Here is a 16,174-nt window from a genome sequence, read left to right on the forward strand (position 1 = left end):
TCCTAGAAGATGTTTCTGAGGATTTTATTGTAAAGATCTCGGACAACGATGCTACGAGCTCCTCGGACAATGCTTCTACCGAACTTCCTTTGCCAAGGAGCTCACCAGTTCCTAGACCTAGGAAGGAACCAAGTTCCTCAATTAGAGTCGACGATCTTGAGCGCATAAAAGATATTTATGCAACTTAACTTTCGTTGATGGCTCCGAGAGATATCTCCCAAAAAAAATCCCTTCAAAGGTTAGGTGATGATCTCGAACACCCTTCTGAGTTGTCGAATATTCGTCCCACCTCATTACTTTATTGCCAACGTACTGAAAACGTTCGACAGTGCACCCCTTCAACTAACGGGAATTCATACATAGTAATTGTAGGAATGTATATAGCATACATGATAGCCGATTTAGGCGAGCTATCAATGGACGAGCTTGTCCACTTGTATAGACTAAAGAAAAGCCAAGACGAGATGTATTACCTCTCTAAGGCGAGGAAAATACATTTGAATGGTTTGGTCAAAGTCTCGAAGGGAAACTGGCATTTTTGCCTTAGAGTCCAATAAGTATCCTGGTCTTCGCACAAAGCTTAATGCTTTTCAATCGGACACACAAGCTAACTTGATTCTCTTTGTTTTGCAGTAAACGTCGAGAAAAACTCTCTCTAAAGCGAGCTGAGAGAGGCTTCAATGTTTTAGCGGGCTTCCCAATAGCGAGCACAATGTTACTCAGCTTATCATGCTCTCTTGCCTGATAGCGTACAGTTTTTGCAATGGTTTTGCAAAATTCTACATGATCTTTGAGAAAAGTGCTTAATAGCTTGCTCTTTTACGTTTCCATTTGATAGGTTGCTAACAATTCTGATTTCTTTACAGACATATGGGTTGATAAGCTAAAGAACCTGAAGAAGAAGGAGGCAACCGACGGAGTTGCCAAGAAGCTACCGATAATCCTGGCGAAGAAACAGCCAACGAACCCTGCTAGGGCGACTGGGCTAGGTTCCTCGCGGTTTGCCCTCAAGCGTACTGTGGAGAGCTTGGGAAAGGCTCAAGTACAAAGAAGCCTGCAACTGCTTCCAAGGAAGTTGGGCAAAAAGTACTCTCGAGCTTCCCAAAGGCTTGACAAAGGAGTACTCCAAGCAGGCGGAAGACTCGTGGAAGAAGAAGGTGACCGAGCAGTAGGAGGGCTCAAGAAAGAAAAAATCAGCTGAATAGTAGGAAGGCTCGAGAAAAAGGAAATCGACCAGTCAGTTGGAAGGCTAAGGAAAGAAAACTGTCGAGCCTACTAGTGGCCCAAAGAAAATCTTAGTCAAGAGCACGACCAAGAAGAAGTTCGTTCCAGCAGCTGGGGCCACCATTCCCATTGGAAGTAGGTAGAGCTCACCCCCATGACATGGTAATAAGAAAGCAACTGATGCCGATCTTGATGAGTGGCTTAGCAAGCTCCCCGAGCATATAGGCGTTGGAGCCTCAATGGTCAAGGAGGCCATTCCGAAGAGGACTTACGAGATGCTCAAGGTTGCCCTTCCTTACGAGCAGCTTGCTTGCTTTTGCAGCTATATCACCAAGGTATTAGTAGTTCAACTTTCTCAAAGTGTTTCAATGTCTTTCCTCTTCCTTTTTGTTAATTGCTTTTTCCTTTTTCAAGTTAGCACGGTGACTAAGTTGTTTTTTATGAGAGTTATCTGACCTTAGAGGGCAATCACCTGGGTTGTCAAGAGGTGGAAAAGCTTAAGGAGGACGCCTTGGTGAGGGTCAAGGTGGTGGAGAATGAGAGGGAGTTGTTGCGAGCTGAGTTTGAGCGACTGAAGGAAAGGCAGGTAAAGGCCCTCGAGGTCAAAGAAAGAGAATTTCTTGACAAACTCTCAATGAGCGAGGTTGCCTAGCAAAAAGCCGAGAAGGACCAACAGAAAGCTAAGAAAAACCTAGCACAGTAGCGAGGTGCCAATAATAAGTTGGCTTCCAAGGTTACTGATGCGTGTTTCATACAACATGCAATATGTAGCAAGTGCACTAGTCGCAAAAAGTAATAAAGTGATGAGTAGAGTATCGTTCCCACGAGGATTGTTAGCAAAGCACTGAGTTTTCTAATGTTATCAAGTTGAAGCAATCGAATTCTTTGGATTGGTGGGAGCAAATTCTAATTAAAAATAACAATGAATTTTAAACTAAGATTAAAACTTAATTAAGAAAGCAATATGAAAACACGGATAATCAATTCAAGTAAAACGGGTAGGGTTTTGACTTTATTTGGATTTTTATGGGTTAAACCTAAAAATTACACTACATTCACATTCATACGCAATGGTTGTAAATCGAACTCAATAAGGTGTCAAACATACCCTCTTGGGCTATGTTTTCCTATTCATCCTTATTAACCTTCCGCACCCAACAAATTGAAGATTAACAATTCCAAACTCATTAAGCAAAAGAATCCTATAATGATTTCATTAATTCTTGAATCTATCTCTAGCATCCAATACTATAATGGTGATTACCCAAGAAGCCTAACATGATTCATTTCTAAATCTCATCATGTTCATCACATATAGCATTAAAAATCAGAGTAAACACACAACCAAAGCATATTCATATGAAAATAAAACAATCAAACACTTAACCCATTAAAAATCCAAACTACTATCAAAACCCTAACCCAAAACAGATTAGTTCATAGCTAAATCAGTAATACAAAAACGAAAAACGGAAATAATCAAGTTCAGCATAATGAAACTGAGATAAAAGATAAGAAATCTCCCCAAAAGATGAATCCTTTAGTCAGAGTCAAATCTTCTCCCTTTAACAAACCAAATCGCTCAAAGTTTACTAAGAAAAATGTAAAAGTAGCTAACCCTCCACAGACGAAGACCCCTGGGCAAAAGGCTAAGTTTTTCTTTTATACTTCGTCCAAATAACCCAGCTAAAACACGCACAAAACGAAACTATGCGTTTAACAAAACTGAAAATAATGACTGTCGCCGCAGCGAAGAATGAAGCAGACACGCTCGTCCCTGGCTTACTTCGCCGCGACGAAGACAATTTCTTCGCCGGGGCAAAGCTTCTTGAAAAGTTCTGAAATTACAGAACTGCCACTCTGCTTGCTTCTTCGTTTGATTCTTCGATTCTCGGTTCTCTCCCTTGGGAACAAGCTTCATCGTGCTTTATCCTGCTCCGGAACTCTCCTATCTTCTGAGATCCGCTAATTTTTGAGTAAAAAATATCCAATTTTGTCCTTATTTGCTCAAAATGTCCATTTTAACCTGAAACACGAAAAGTAAAGAGTTAAGCAACAATTCAGGTCAAAATGCACTAGAAAGTACCTGAAATCCGACAAAAAAGTCTAATGAAAACTGTATAATTCATGGATTATCAGTTACTGTGGCTCAGAATGATGCGTTGGATTGGGAAGCCAAGTACACGAGTGCCTAAGGCCAACTCTTCCAAGAGAGGGAGGACAACAAGGCTAAGGTAGAGGTTGTTAACCTCAAAAAAAGAGGTTAAGCAATTGAAGTCGAAGGTCAAAAGTCACACCTAAAATGCATCGATCTACTTGGTCTAGCAGCTATGGGAGGCTCATCCCTCGCTTGACTTCTCCTTTCTTCCTATTGTCTATCGAAAAGAAATTGAGAGGATGAAAGCTGAAGCGACGGGCTTGGAGTTTGTTTACTTGGACAACTCCTAGTCTAACGAGAGCAAGGATGAAGAAGGAGGCGACGAAGACAAAGAGGTCCTTGCTAGCCCACTTCCGACTAATGCCAGCGACCTTCACCTAGGCAAGCCATCAAAAGATGCTCCTACTCCTGCTCCTGAAGATGCTCCTCAGGCTTTTGCTGCTGAAGATGCTCCAACCCCTGGGCATAAACACGTGTGTGTGTGTGTGTGTGTGTATATATCTATTTTTTGTTTTTAGTTTAGTTTTTGTAACTAAACTTTGATCTATCAATGAAATTTGACATTTTCCATCTTTGTCGAGCATTGATTTTACTTCTATAGAGTCATTTTAACTGTTTTAAATGAACTTAGCATAAAAATTTCAAATTTGCTCCAAGTTATGCATAACTCGCTTCTTTAGGAACTTTTTGAACAAACAAAAAAATCTTTCTTGCGACAACGCCAAGTTTGGGCTAGTTGTCCATCTCGCATTTGGTCACCGATTTATGATCGATTTTCTTTTGACGTGTTTTACTAGAGTGTTTTTCGAGTTTTAACTTGTGTTGGGGAATGTCTCCCTTGATGAGTTGAATTGTGGCATGGCTTACAAAGCTAAGTTGTCTTTTTTGAACTCTTGACTCCAATTTTTTAGATGTTATCACTCAGGTCGTGATTTTGATATAACAGATAAATAATAATAAACGAAAGGAAGTTTTGAATGTTACCTCTTTATTGATAATCGAAATTTGGCCACAAAAGACCTTACATTTGTTATTGGAAGAAAAAAGAGAACAAACTTGAACCTGAGCTACTTATTGGTAGTATCTTCGCAGATGCTCGGCATTCCATGCTCGCAATACAGCTTCACCATATAGGTGTTCCAGGTGAAAGGTTCCTAGTGCAGGCTTTTCAGAGAGACTAAAAGAACCTTCCTATTTGGGCCCAAGTTCCTCTAAGTTCGAATTCTGTGTACTTGGGATAACCTTTCTGAGAACTAGGTCGCCCACCTTGAGGTCTCTGCTCTTGACTTTGGAATTGAAATATATTTTAGCTCATTGTCGATAAGAAGCAACCCTTAACTGAAATTTAGCTCGATGTTCTTTGATTAAATCCGGCCTCAGACAAAAAATATCTTCATTTGTTTCCTTATCAACGACCTCTATCCAAAACGAACTAATCTCAACTTCAATCGGGGCCATCGCCTCGCATCCATAAGAAAGCGAGAACGGGGTTTCTCCTGTCGAGCTTCTAACTATTGTTTTGTATGACCATAAGCCTCGGACAGCTCGTCTACCCATCTTCCTTTAAGAGAGTCATGCTTCTTCTTAAAGGTATGCTTGATTACCTTATTGACAGCTTCTACTTGTCTGTTAGCCTGAGGCCGGTAAACTACAAAGAAGCTTTTCTTAATGTCGATCCTTTCATAAAACGATTGTAAGTCTTTCTAATCGAACTGTTCCCCATTGTTAGTTATCATTATATGGGGGATTTTGAATCTATGAATGATGTTTTTGTAGACGAAATCATTCAGCTTGTTCGAAGTGATGGTAGTTAAAGGCTCGACTTCTGCCCATTTGGTGAAGTAGTCAACTACAACCACCACAAACTTGACACCTCATTTTCCCTGAGGCAAAGGGCCTATCAAATCGATTATTCAGATCGCGAATGGCCATGGGCCTATTAGAGTGGTCAACTCTTTGGGTGGAGCTTGCGGAATATCTGCAAACCTCTGACATTTATCTCACTTTCGTACGAAGTCGGCTGCATTATCAAAAACTGTCAACTAATAATATCCTTAGTGGAGTACCTTGGATGGCAAAGATCTGTCGTCGATGTGATTTCCACAGATACCCTGGTGGATTTCCTTCAGGATGTACTCTACATCCCCATGATCAACACATCGTAAAAGCGGAGAGTTATAGCATCACTTATACAACTTGTCGTTGATAAGCGTATATCAAGCTGATTTTGCTCGAAGGTGTTGGCTTCATTTCTTGCTTCGGGCACTGTGCCATCTCTCAGGTACACAGTTATTGAATCCATCCAGCTATACCTTTGCCTTATTACCAAAACTGATTCTTGTGATGCTATGATGCTTACACTTGGGAGGCATTTAACAAAGATAAAATCAGTTGTTTCTTTGCTCATCCCTGAAGCCAGGCAAGCTAAGGCATCAACCACTGAATTCTTCTCCCTTGGGATCTGCAGAATTGAAAAAGTCTTGAAATGGTCAAGCTCAAATTTTACCTTTCGGAGATAGAACGTCATTTTGTCCTCTTTGGTCTGATATTCTCCAGAGATTTGGTGGACCACGAGCTGGGAGTCGCTATATATCTTGATTGACTTTGCCCCCATTTCTTTGGCGAGGTAGATCCCTGCAAGCATAGCCTCATATTCTGTCTCATTGTTCGAGGCGAAAAACCCAAATCTGACTATAGCTCAGATTGGATTCCCTTCGAGACCTTCGAGCAAGAGCCTAGCTCCTACCTTTTTCTCATTCAAGGACCCATCCACATACAAGGTATACTACCATAAACTGCTGAGCTTTGGCCTTACTGGTTTGCTATCTTCTGAGGTACTTGCTTCAGACAGGCTTATCTCCCCCTCGAGCTAGTACGAGAACTCTAAGATAAAGTCAGCCAAAGCTTGTCCTTTGATTGCTGTTCTTGGGATATACTTGATGTCATGCTGACTAAGCTCCATAATCTACTGAATTAATCTTCTCGATGCTTCAGGCTTTTGCATTATTTTTCTTAGTGGAAAATTTGTGAGGATATGTATGGAGTGAGGTTGAAAATAGGGCCGTAATTTTCGAGCGGCTATGATGAGTGCATAGGCGAGCTTCTCCATTTCTGGGTACCTCGTTTCTACATCGAGCAGTCGTTTGCTCATGTAGTACACTGGCCACTACACTCCCCCTTCCTCGCGTATCAAAGTCGCGTTAATTGCGGACTTAGATACCGATAAGTACAATAATAGGGGCTCGCCCTAGACGGGCTTTGACAATAAAAGAGGCTACCCCAAGTGCCTCTTCAACTCTTGGAATGCTTTCTCGCACTCCTCTGTTTATTTGAAACTCTTGTTGTCCTGCAAAGTTTCAAAGAAGGGCAGGCATCTGTCAATAGCTCGGGAAACAAACCTGCTTAGTGCAACCACTGCCTTGTCAAACTCTGAACTTGCTTTATCTTAGTCGAATTCTGTTTGTTTAAGAGAGCTTGAATTTTATTTGGGTTGATTTCAACACCTCGTTGATTTACTAAGAAGCCTAAGAACTTTCCCGAGCTGACTCCGAAAGCACATTTCAAAGTATTTAGTCACATCTAATATTTCCTGAAGATACTGAACATTTCCCTCAGATACTCGATGTGGCTTTCAACGACTTAGATTTGATGAGGATATCATCAATGTATACCTCCATGGTTTTGCCAATCTGTTCGGCGAACATTTGATTTACCAAATGCTGGTAGGTCGCCCCAACGTTCTTCAAGTTGAACAACATAATCCTATAACAGTAGATGCCCCGCTCATTAATAAAGGAGGTACTTTTTTCATTGGGCTGATACATCGAGAGTTGATTGTATCCTGAGTATGTATCCATAAAGTTTAGTAGTGTGATGAGAATGCAAAATGTCATATTTACCCCCCTTAATGTCTAGTATTTTATACTTATTTGTTTCCTAAATGTACTCATTATTATTCTATTTTGATTTAAGATGCAAATGGAGGCATTAAATGCAAAACAAAACTAATTAGGTGAATTCGAACTGTTAGTGGATCACATACATCACTATGGATGATGCTTAATAGTTCAGTAGCCATTTCACTTTGTACTGTGAAAGGTGACTTGGTCATCTTGCCTAAAAGGCATGACTCACATACCTCAAATGACTAGAAGTCAAAAGGGTCTAAAACTCCATCCCTTTGAAGTTTTGCAATGCGGGTCTGATTAACATGACCTAATCTACAATGCCAAAGGATGCAAATGGAGGCGTTAAATGCAAAACGGAACTAATTAGGTGAATTCGGATAGTTTTGACATCACTTCGTAATCTGGGCATAACTCTCTCATCCGAGCTTCGATTGAGATGATTCAAAATTCTGTGGAATGCTAAGAAAGAGATCTACAACTTTCATGTTTTGAGTTTGGAGAGATACTCGCTGCATCAAGATTGTAATCCGGCTTGAAGTTGAAAAACATGCAATACCGACGTTCTGGAACATTCTGCCTTGTCATGCAAGTCCAATAGGCAGTTTATTATTGGAAGATTTGAAGACCTGTTGCACGCAAGTTACAACTGAAATCACCACTTTCCTATTTTGTATTAAGACTTTATTTTATTTTAAATTACTCAGATTAGGATAAAGGTTATTTTGGGATTTTAGAATATTTTTAGGAGATTTAGATTTAGTAGAATTAAAATTCGAATTGGATATGGAGAGAGGGAGATCAGATTAGTGATATACACACACACTCTCTTTCTCTTTGGTGGAATTCGTTTTTCTTTTGAGTTTTTCATAGCCATGAGCAGCTAAACTTTTATAACTTGGTCGAAGAAAACGGAGACCTCGGAATCAATAAAACTGTAAGATCTATCTATTTTTAGTGTTCAATTTATGTTTTGAGTATTGGATGTTCTTCTATGCATATTGTCATGATTGTTGCGTTTAATTACTAGAAGGCCTACTAGTTTATTATATTTTGCAATCTACTGCTAAGTTAGATATCAAATCCGTAATTGTTTGATCCCTTTAACTTGTGAAGCAATTAGGGGTTAAGAATTTGCTGCGTCAGGAATTGTTAAGTCTTAAGAATAACATTTGACTAAATTAAATACAACCGCTTGTGTTTGTGTTATTCAGCTTCATTGATCTCTCTAGGTCTTAAGGCTGCCACTAGATTAAATCTTTAGCGCTTGTCTAAGGTTGTTTAGTAGTAAGATTAATTAGATCGCTTGTTTTCTAATTAATTACAACTAAGGAGAGATAGGAAAATAGTTCCAATGGTGAATACTCAAAGTATGAATTGATTTATTTTTGCATCGATGATCAGTTGTAAAATTCCGATGGTGGATGTTGACTTAGACCAAGGTTTGTTATTTTGATTGATTGTTAATTTGAATTGTTGTTTTCCTGAAATTGTTTCTGTTTTAACTCAAAAACCCCCCAGCCTTGTTCACGTAACATTAAATTCGGCTAAGCACTCTCCGTGGGAATGATCCTACTCACACTACTATATGTGTTTTTAGTTTTTAATTCTGGGTGCCTATGACAACACGCCATAGTGCATTCCCTATTGTCGCATCTACTAGTTGGTCAATCTGGGGTAGCAGAAAGCTCTCTTTAGGACAAGCGTTGTTCAAATCAGTGAAGTCGACGCAAGTTCACCACTTGCGATTCGACTTCTTTACTAAGACCAAATTGGCGAGCCAGTCCAGGTACTTCACTTCCTGAATGAAGTTGATGTTCAGGAGCTTATCAACTTCATCCTTGAGTGTTCTAGATCCCTCAGCATCCATAGACCTTCTTTTATGTCTTATTGGGCGAGCCTCTGAATCAACGTTTAATTTATGGCATATCACCTTGGGGTTGATCCCCACCATATCTACACGTACCCAAGCAAACACGTTGAGGTTCTTCAGGAACCCATTTGGACTATTTGCCACCTCGTCGCTCAAGCTACTCCTAATTTTTAGAACGCAAGTTGGATCTTTCTCGTTGACAGGTACTTCTCACAGCTCTTCTATCAGCCATGTTGCAGATTCTTCTTTACGAATGCAAGGATCTATGGTATCCTCCAAAAGTCCAGGCTTTGGCTCGAACTCAACAATGATCATGGTCTTTGGGAGTGCCTATTTTTGTGCAACATGAATAGCCCAATTGTAGCACTCCTTTGAGTCTTTCTTGTAACTTATAATTGTTGCGATTCCGTCTGGAGTCGAGAATCTCATTGCCTGGCAACGCACCAAGGTGAATGTGCTCAAGTCATCCAAGAATGGCCTTCCCAAAATGACGTTATAGGTGGTCAAGTAATTGACCACTAAAAACTCTACCATCAATGTCCTTATCTGAGGCTTTTCCCCAAGAGTTATAGGCAGTTCGATTGTTCCCTTGGGGACTAAGCTATCCCCGGTGATCTCCGTACAATGGCGATAGACATGTCTTTAGATCTCGCTCGGTGAACCTCATTTCTCGAAAAGCTCCCACGAAAATGATATTCGTTGCACTGCCGTTACGACCATTACCCTGCATACTTGGGCATTACCGATCCTCATCGTGATTACAATTGCATCATGGTTGTGGCAAGGGGATTGGTCGCATTCTTTCTTGGTGAAACTTATCACCTTGCTTTCTAGTCTAGGCCGCTTTGGCGGCTTTTGCTCATAATTCATTACTCGGGGAACCGGGTCTGTCTTAGCCTCTCCCGTATATTGCTCGCTAGAATGCCTAGAGCTCCTTGCAATATCAGGTCCCCAATAGATCATACCCACCAACACATCATTGTTCAGTTGGGTTTGTTAGATTTGATTATTCTGATCGCTCAGATTTTCGCGAGCTGGCTCTTCCTTGACAAATTCTTTTAGGTAGCCTCTTCTAATCATGTCCTCAATGGCGTCTTTCAAAGCTCGACACACATTAGTATTGTGCCCAATGTCTCGGTGGTATCTACAGTATTTCTGGCAATCTCTTCTACTTGGTACCCCCCTCATTCTCTCTAGTGCGGGTAATTTTCTAACCTCATGAAAGACTTCATAGATGTGAGCTACATCTTGTGTTAGGGGGTATATTCTACATATTGTGAAAAAGTTTGTCTTTCCCCACGGGATTCTATTCTTTGCCTTTTTTGGAACCTATTTCGGTCCCTATCATTACGATCCTAGCCCCTCATTTTGTCTGTTGGATGATTTTGTCACCTGTCAGGGGCTTTTATAGGTGAGTTTCTGGCTAAGGCTGCCAGCGAGCTTTCTACTCACTAATGTTTGGCGGCCATTTGAACTTGGCCAAGCTCACATGATCTTCGCTCTGAAGCTCTTTCTACAGTTCTGTCTATGGCCTTATTCCTGCTATGAGCAAAGTAAGGATTGACTTCTCAGGAGCATCCGCGACCTTTGCCTATTCATTTTGGAACCTTGTTAAATATGAGGTCAGTGTTTCGTCTCTTTCCTGGCGAATATTAATCAAGTAGCTGAGTGGCATTACGAATTGTCTCCTCGCTTTGAATTGATGTAAGTACATCGAGGTGAATTGTTGCCAAGACAGTATTAAGTTCGCTTTGAGCTTATTGTACCACCTCTTGGCATCTCCTACGAAAGTGACTGTGAAACAGCGACACTTTGCCAAGTCAGAGACCTGATGTAGCTCCATCAGGTCGTTGAATAGATCAAGGTGGTCTTTGGGATCCCCTTTCCTATTGAACTTGTTCTCGGGCGTCTTGAATCCCTAGGGAAGTGGAGCCTGATGGACTTCCTCTATGAATGGAGAACTCACTATCTCTTCCGTCGAATTACCTTGGCGGGCTCTTAGATCGTTGAGCATTTTCTGCACCAGATATAAGTCCTCGTCACGAAGAGTCTTCTAACTGCGAGCCCTGTTTAGCCTTACCTTGAGCAGATGAGTTCGAAGGTCAGTTGCTTGCGAACCTACTCTATTAGGCACGCTAGTGCGTGAGGTGGAGTCATAATGGCTAGGGTGGTAGGTGATATCATGCTCTTTGGTACGTTGTTCACAATTGGTTAAAACCAAAACATTGGTTGTTGCCAAATTAGCGTGCAGGGCTAATCTCGCAAGCTTGCGAGGTTTGAGCTCACCTTTGGCATGGGTTAAAACTGACACACTGGTGTTGGGTATGTTGTCGATTAGGACGACCATCTATCAGGCAACCATTGCCTTCATTCTCCCCCATGGGCTGCTTGCTCGATCGCCTCCCGAGGTTAGTTTGCCCGCGGGACTCATGCTCTTGAGTGGAGGGCGGCCTACGATGTCGAGGGTTATGGTCATTCCTTGGTGCCGATGAACTAGATTGGTCGCCAGCAGAGTTATTCCTACCTGTGGGGGTAATCTCTATGAAGCATGGCTAATCGAGGTTCCAATAGGCCTACTACTCATTTCTTATCTCAGCCACGTTTTGTTGCACCGCCTATGCAACCATCGTCCTTATCATCTCCATCAACTAGCCGTTCTCAAGATTTGAAGTCCCTACCCCATACTGGTTTGCAACTTGTTGCGCTGACGGCATTATCGATTGACGTGCAGTAGCGCCCTGATGCACCTCCTGGTAGGCAACTTCCACATTTGTCGTGGTTTCCGGTAATCATTTTGGATCTTGTATGAACCATTGTGAATCATTGATGATCGATTGTCAATAAAATTGTTTGTTTCTTGCCGAAATTGAGTAAAGTAGGCAGCGACCCTTCTTCTAGTGCCAAAATGTTGATGCAAGATTTACACCAACTAGAGTGATCCGATTGACCTTGGTGGAATTAGAACAGATGTGTGCATGATTAAAAATAACCAGCGAATGTGTATAAAAAATGCATGAATGTTAAGAACACAATCAAATTTTAAAGTGGTTTGGCAAGTTGGAACTTAAGCCTACATTCACTGTTTTTATTAGTGCTTTAGAGAGCTTACAAGAAAATAGTAATATGCCTAAAACAATTTACTAACCCCTCTCCCATCGTTGGAATGGGTTTATATACAAGTTTGTAAACAATGAAAAAGAGAAATTATCGGGATTGCAATCACGTTCGAATTGCAATTCTGATATTCTTGTGATTGTGCGCTAAAATTGTGCCATTACTGTTGTTGATCTGATCTCCTTCGAAATATCCGGGATTTGATCATATCTGTGATCTGTCGAACAATTGCCAAAGTTAGTCGTGACTGACTTATGTTGAGTCAAGTTATATCTCAATGAGCTTATGTTGGGTCAGACAAGTGTTGAGCCAAACTGATTCTGGGTCGAACTATAATCTCGTGGAACTCTGACTTTTCCGAGCTTAATGGAAAAATCACACACAATGTTTTCTTATTTTTTACAATATACTTCAATATAGTCGTTCTTCATCTAAATTGAACGACTCGTAAGTATAAAATGTATAAGCTTTTGTTATGAAACTCTTCGTGACTCGTAATCTTGGCTTTTTCTGATTCTAATAAAGCGAGTAATGCAGGGAAAAGTTTAAAATGCAATCTGCTTCAATATGGTCGGTTTGCATCGTTATCAAATCTCGTGTAACGGATATAAGCTTTTATAACAAGCTTCTGTGACACGTAATCATGGACTGTGTGATTTTGATGGTCCTAAAAATGGAGAAACAAGGTTAAGAGGCAATATAATTATATATGGTCGTTTTTATCTAAATTGAACGACTCATATAAAACATATAATTTTTTCTTTTCAAAACAAATAATAAAAACTGAGAAGGGGTTTGTTTGAATTTTGTAGAGTTTGGGTTTTTGGATAAGACTAAGGTTTAGTGTTTGTATAATGTTATATATATTCTAGGTGCAATGAGATTGGTACCTTTTTACTATTAAGATTAACGTTTTTATTTGAAAAATAGGTGAAACATTGGTAACTTGATTTCCCAAACTAAGGGTATCAAATTGATTCTTTTTTTTCTTTTTTTTTTGGGTGTGTGTGAAAGATAGGGTATTATCAAGTTTCTTCTTGGTTAGACTTTTAGCTAAAGAATTTTAGGTAGATAGTTCCCTTTTTTTTTTTTTTTTTTTTTTTTGCCCCCGCGGGGGGTGGGAGGGACGGGGTTGGGGTGGGGGGTGTGTTGTGGGTGTTATTTCATCTTGTGAATGCTTAAATACTTTTGTAAGACTATTTGAAATTATCAAAATAAATTTTAGGTAATGCTTTAATTAATTAAAATTATGTTTCCCCTTAGAGATTTATTTCATTAATTAAATATTATACATTTAGTATTTGTTTTAGGAAAGTAGTATTATTTGAGGTTTTTTCCTCTTCTTTATAAGAAACTATGACCAATGACTATCCGTATTTAACTTTGCCTTACGGAAGTAGGATTTGCTTTTTCTTTTTCCTTTTTTTGATATCTTCGTTAATTAAACAAATTAATTTGGTATAAATATGAGTGTTTTTTATTCCCATGTATACTGACTTCCATCAGCTGCAATCCAGCTATAACAATGTAAGCCCTCTCTCTCTGTCTCTCCATAAGCTTTTCGTCTTCTGTTTTCTGCTTCATAGTAATTGTAGATTATATACTTGATGTCTTCAAAGTTTAATGTAGAAATTTTTTTCATCTATGTATTTAGATTGTCAAAATTTTAATATAATTATTCTCTTATAGGAATAATCATAGATGCACTGTATATGATTTGTCAAAGTACCAAATGGATTCTTATGAGGTGAGTCGCTATCTAATTTTTTAATTGACAAAAAATCTATATATCCTCTTGTACGTGCTAATATTTTGTGAAGTAATTATCTAACTATTTGGTTGTAGAAATTAAGTTATGTATCCATAACACCCCATGCAGAATTCTTAAGGAATTTTGTCGCAAATACTATATGCCATAGTTGCAAAACATCTCAGGTATAAATATATTTATAATCAAATTATTATTGTAAATTATAATTTTCTAATTTTGATATTAACTCAATATTGTTGATTTTGTGTACAGCGTAAAAGATGTATCAACATGGCTGATGATCACAATTTATGTTCAGAGTGCTATAAGACTGCAGTTTTTTCCATTGAAAGATTACCATATATTGTGCACAACTTGCGTAAATTTTACAGACAATTTAATCTTAAAGTCGATAAAAATATTCCCATTTTTTTGACTGATAAAGTTGAGATGAGAAAGGTATCAAAAGTAAGAATTATATTACACTTTTTTTCTATTTCAATTAACTTAAAATTTATTAATTTTCAATATTCTTTTAACTTATTGTAATACTTTCCGAAGGAGTTTGACGATAAGACCACTCATAGTATGACCGTGTATGCGAAGAAAAGCACTACACTTGTGGTAATCATTTTTATTATATTTGTTTTATATTTAGGATTTTTTTTTTTTTTTTTAATTTGGTTTTTAAAAATATAGATTAAAAACTGTTTATGGCAAGGAGAAAAGATGGAAGCAGTTAAAGAACCTAAAAAGCTGTCCAAGATTTCAATTTTACTTCGCTTTGGATATCCTGAGTAATTTTCCTTCAACTTCACATATATTTTATTTTTAAAACATTTTTGTTTTATAACCAAAACATTTGAATCCAAAACACAGTGTTATAACAGGAGCAAGATTGGCACATGAGATGATGAATGTATGGTTGGGAAATAAAGGTAAACTTTTATTATTATTATTATTTCAAATTTAATTTGATTGAGCTTTTAAATAACTAAGCAAATCATATATTTTTGTAACAGGTTGCATGGATATACAGCAAAATATTAAAGAAGGAATTTGTAAGGTGATGGCTTACAAATGGTTGGATTGGTATTTCTGCAATTATGTTGATTCCTCGAGTGATAATGGCCGATTAGGTCTAAGGTATATTCAAATCTACAAACCTGAAATCGAATCAAACCGTGCGTTCAGAGGGGCTAAAATGGCAGTTGATAAGTATGGGTTAAAACATACGTTGAAGCATATCGTGAACACTAGAAATCTTCCTGATGTGAATCAAGCCACTGCACTTGTTAAAATTATGAATGAACCAAATGAGATTAACACTGTTCTTTTAGCCCAAGAAGAGATGGTGGAACAAAGGGTAATTGATGGATCGGCCCAAAAAGTTTGTTTGCTCAAGATGAAGTCAAGAAGCCTAATTATAACCCAAACCGTCACAATTCCCCACTTGATGACTTTTTAAATCTAAACCCAACATTTGGTTATAATTTGATTTGGTGATTGAGAAAGAAATTAAAGAGGGAAAACCAATATAGAATGTTCATGGTGTGTTATTGTGAAGTTTGACGATTGAATGGTATTATCTCACTCTAAATTGGTGCAAACAGATCACTTCCAAACTAGTTGAATTTTTATTTTATTTTTTTTGTAAGTTTTAGCCGTTATTTTCCATATACAGTAACATTATATTTTCTTTTTGTGTTATTTTTATTTAATTTCTTCTAGACTTCAAGAAAAATGGGTCTCATTTTCTCTTGAAAGTAACCAAAAAGTGGATCTTTATTTGTAGTTTTTTTCTTATTTCTTTCCTAAAGAACACACGAATAATCACGCAGCCAATTAATATTTATTTCGATTTCTTTAAGGATTATTATCAGATACCTCCCTTGACCACATGAATCCCTTTACATTTCAACTTACATCAATGACCTGAGTATGTGGTTTCTATGGACACCATGAGGTTTAGTGAAAGAAAATTAGTAGATCCATAGGTTTCACTTTTCAGAATAATATTTCACCCTCATAATTGATAGACATTTTGTGAAAAATTAGTTCGGACATAAAATCTTGGCACATTTACAAAAACATTTAGTTAGTTTCTGTAATTAACAGAAGGTGTTAAACATAAAAAAAAAAATAAAAGA

The 16,174-nt window shown here is 38.5% G+C and overlaps 1 protein-coding gene across 1 annotated transcript; it reads left to right on the plus strand.

The window, feature by feature from the left end:
- The first annotated feature begins 14,006 nt into the window (after window positions 1-14,006).
- Window positions 14,007-15,788, plus strand: LOC116128719 (protein DA1-like). The gene is made up of 8 exons (XM_031414471.1): window positions 14,007-14,021; window positions 14,120-14,209; window positions 14,298-14,483; window positions 14,586-14,648; window positions 14,724-14,821; window positions 14,904-14,962; window positions 15,047-15,390; window positions 15,756-15,788. The coding sequence occupies exons 1-8, from the start codon at window positions 14,007-14,009 to the stop codon at window positions 15,786-15,788; spliced, it is 888 nt and encodes a 295-aa protein (XP_031270331.1).
- Window positions 15,789-16,174: the final 386 nt, after the last annotated feature.

The sequence above is a fragment of the Pistacia vera genome, unplaced genomic scaffold (assembly GCF_008641045.1).
Source record: "Pistacia vera cultivar Batoury unplaced genomic scaffold, PisVer_v2 Contig202, whole genome shotgun sequence".
Taxonomy (NCBI): Eukaryota; Viridiplantae; Streptophyta; class Magnoliopsida; order Sapindales; family Anacardiaceae; genus Pistacia; species Pistacia vera.

Coding starts and splice junctions, on each gene's coding strand:
- LOC116128719 (XM_031414471.1), top strand. Junction 14,649..14,723: donor AGAAAAGCACTACACTTGTG/GTAATCATTTTT, acceptor TTAAAAATATAG/ATTAAAAACTGTTTATGGCA. Junction 14,822..14,903: donor CTTCGCTTTGGATATCCTGA/GTAATTTTCCTT, acceptor TCCAAAACACAG/TGTTATAACAGGAGCAAGAT.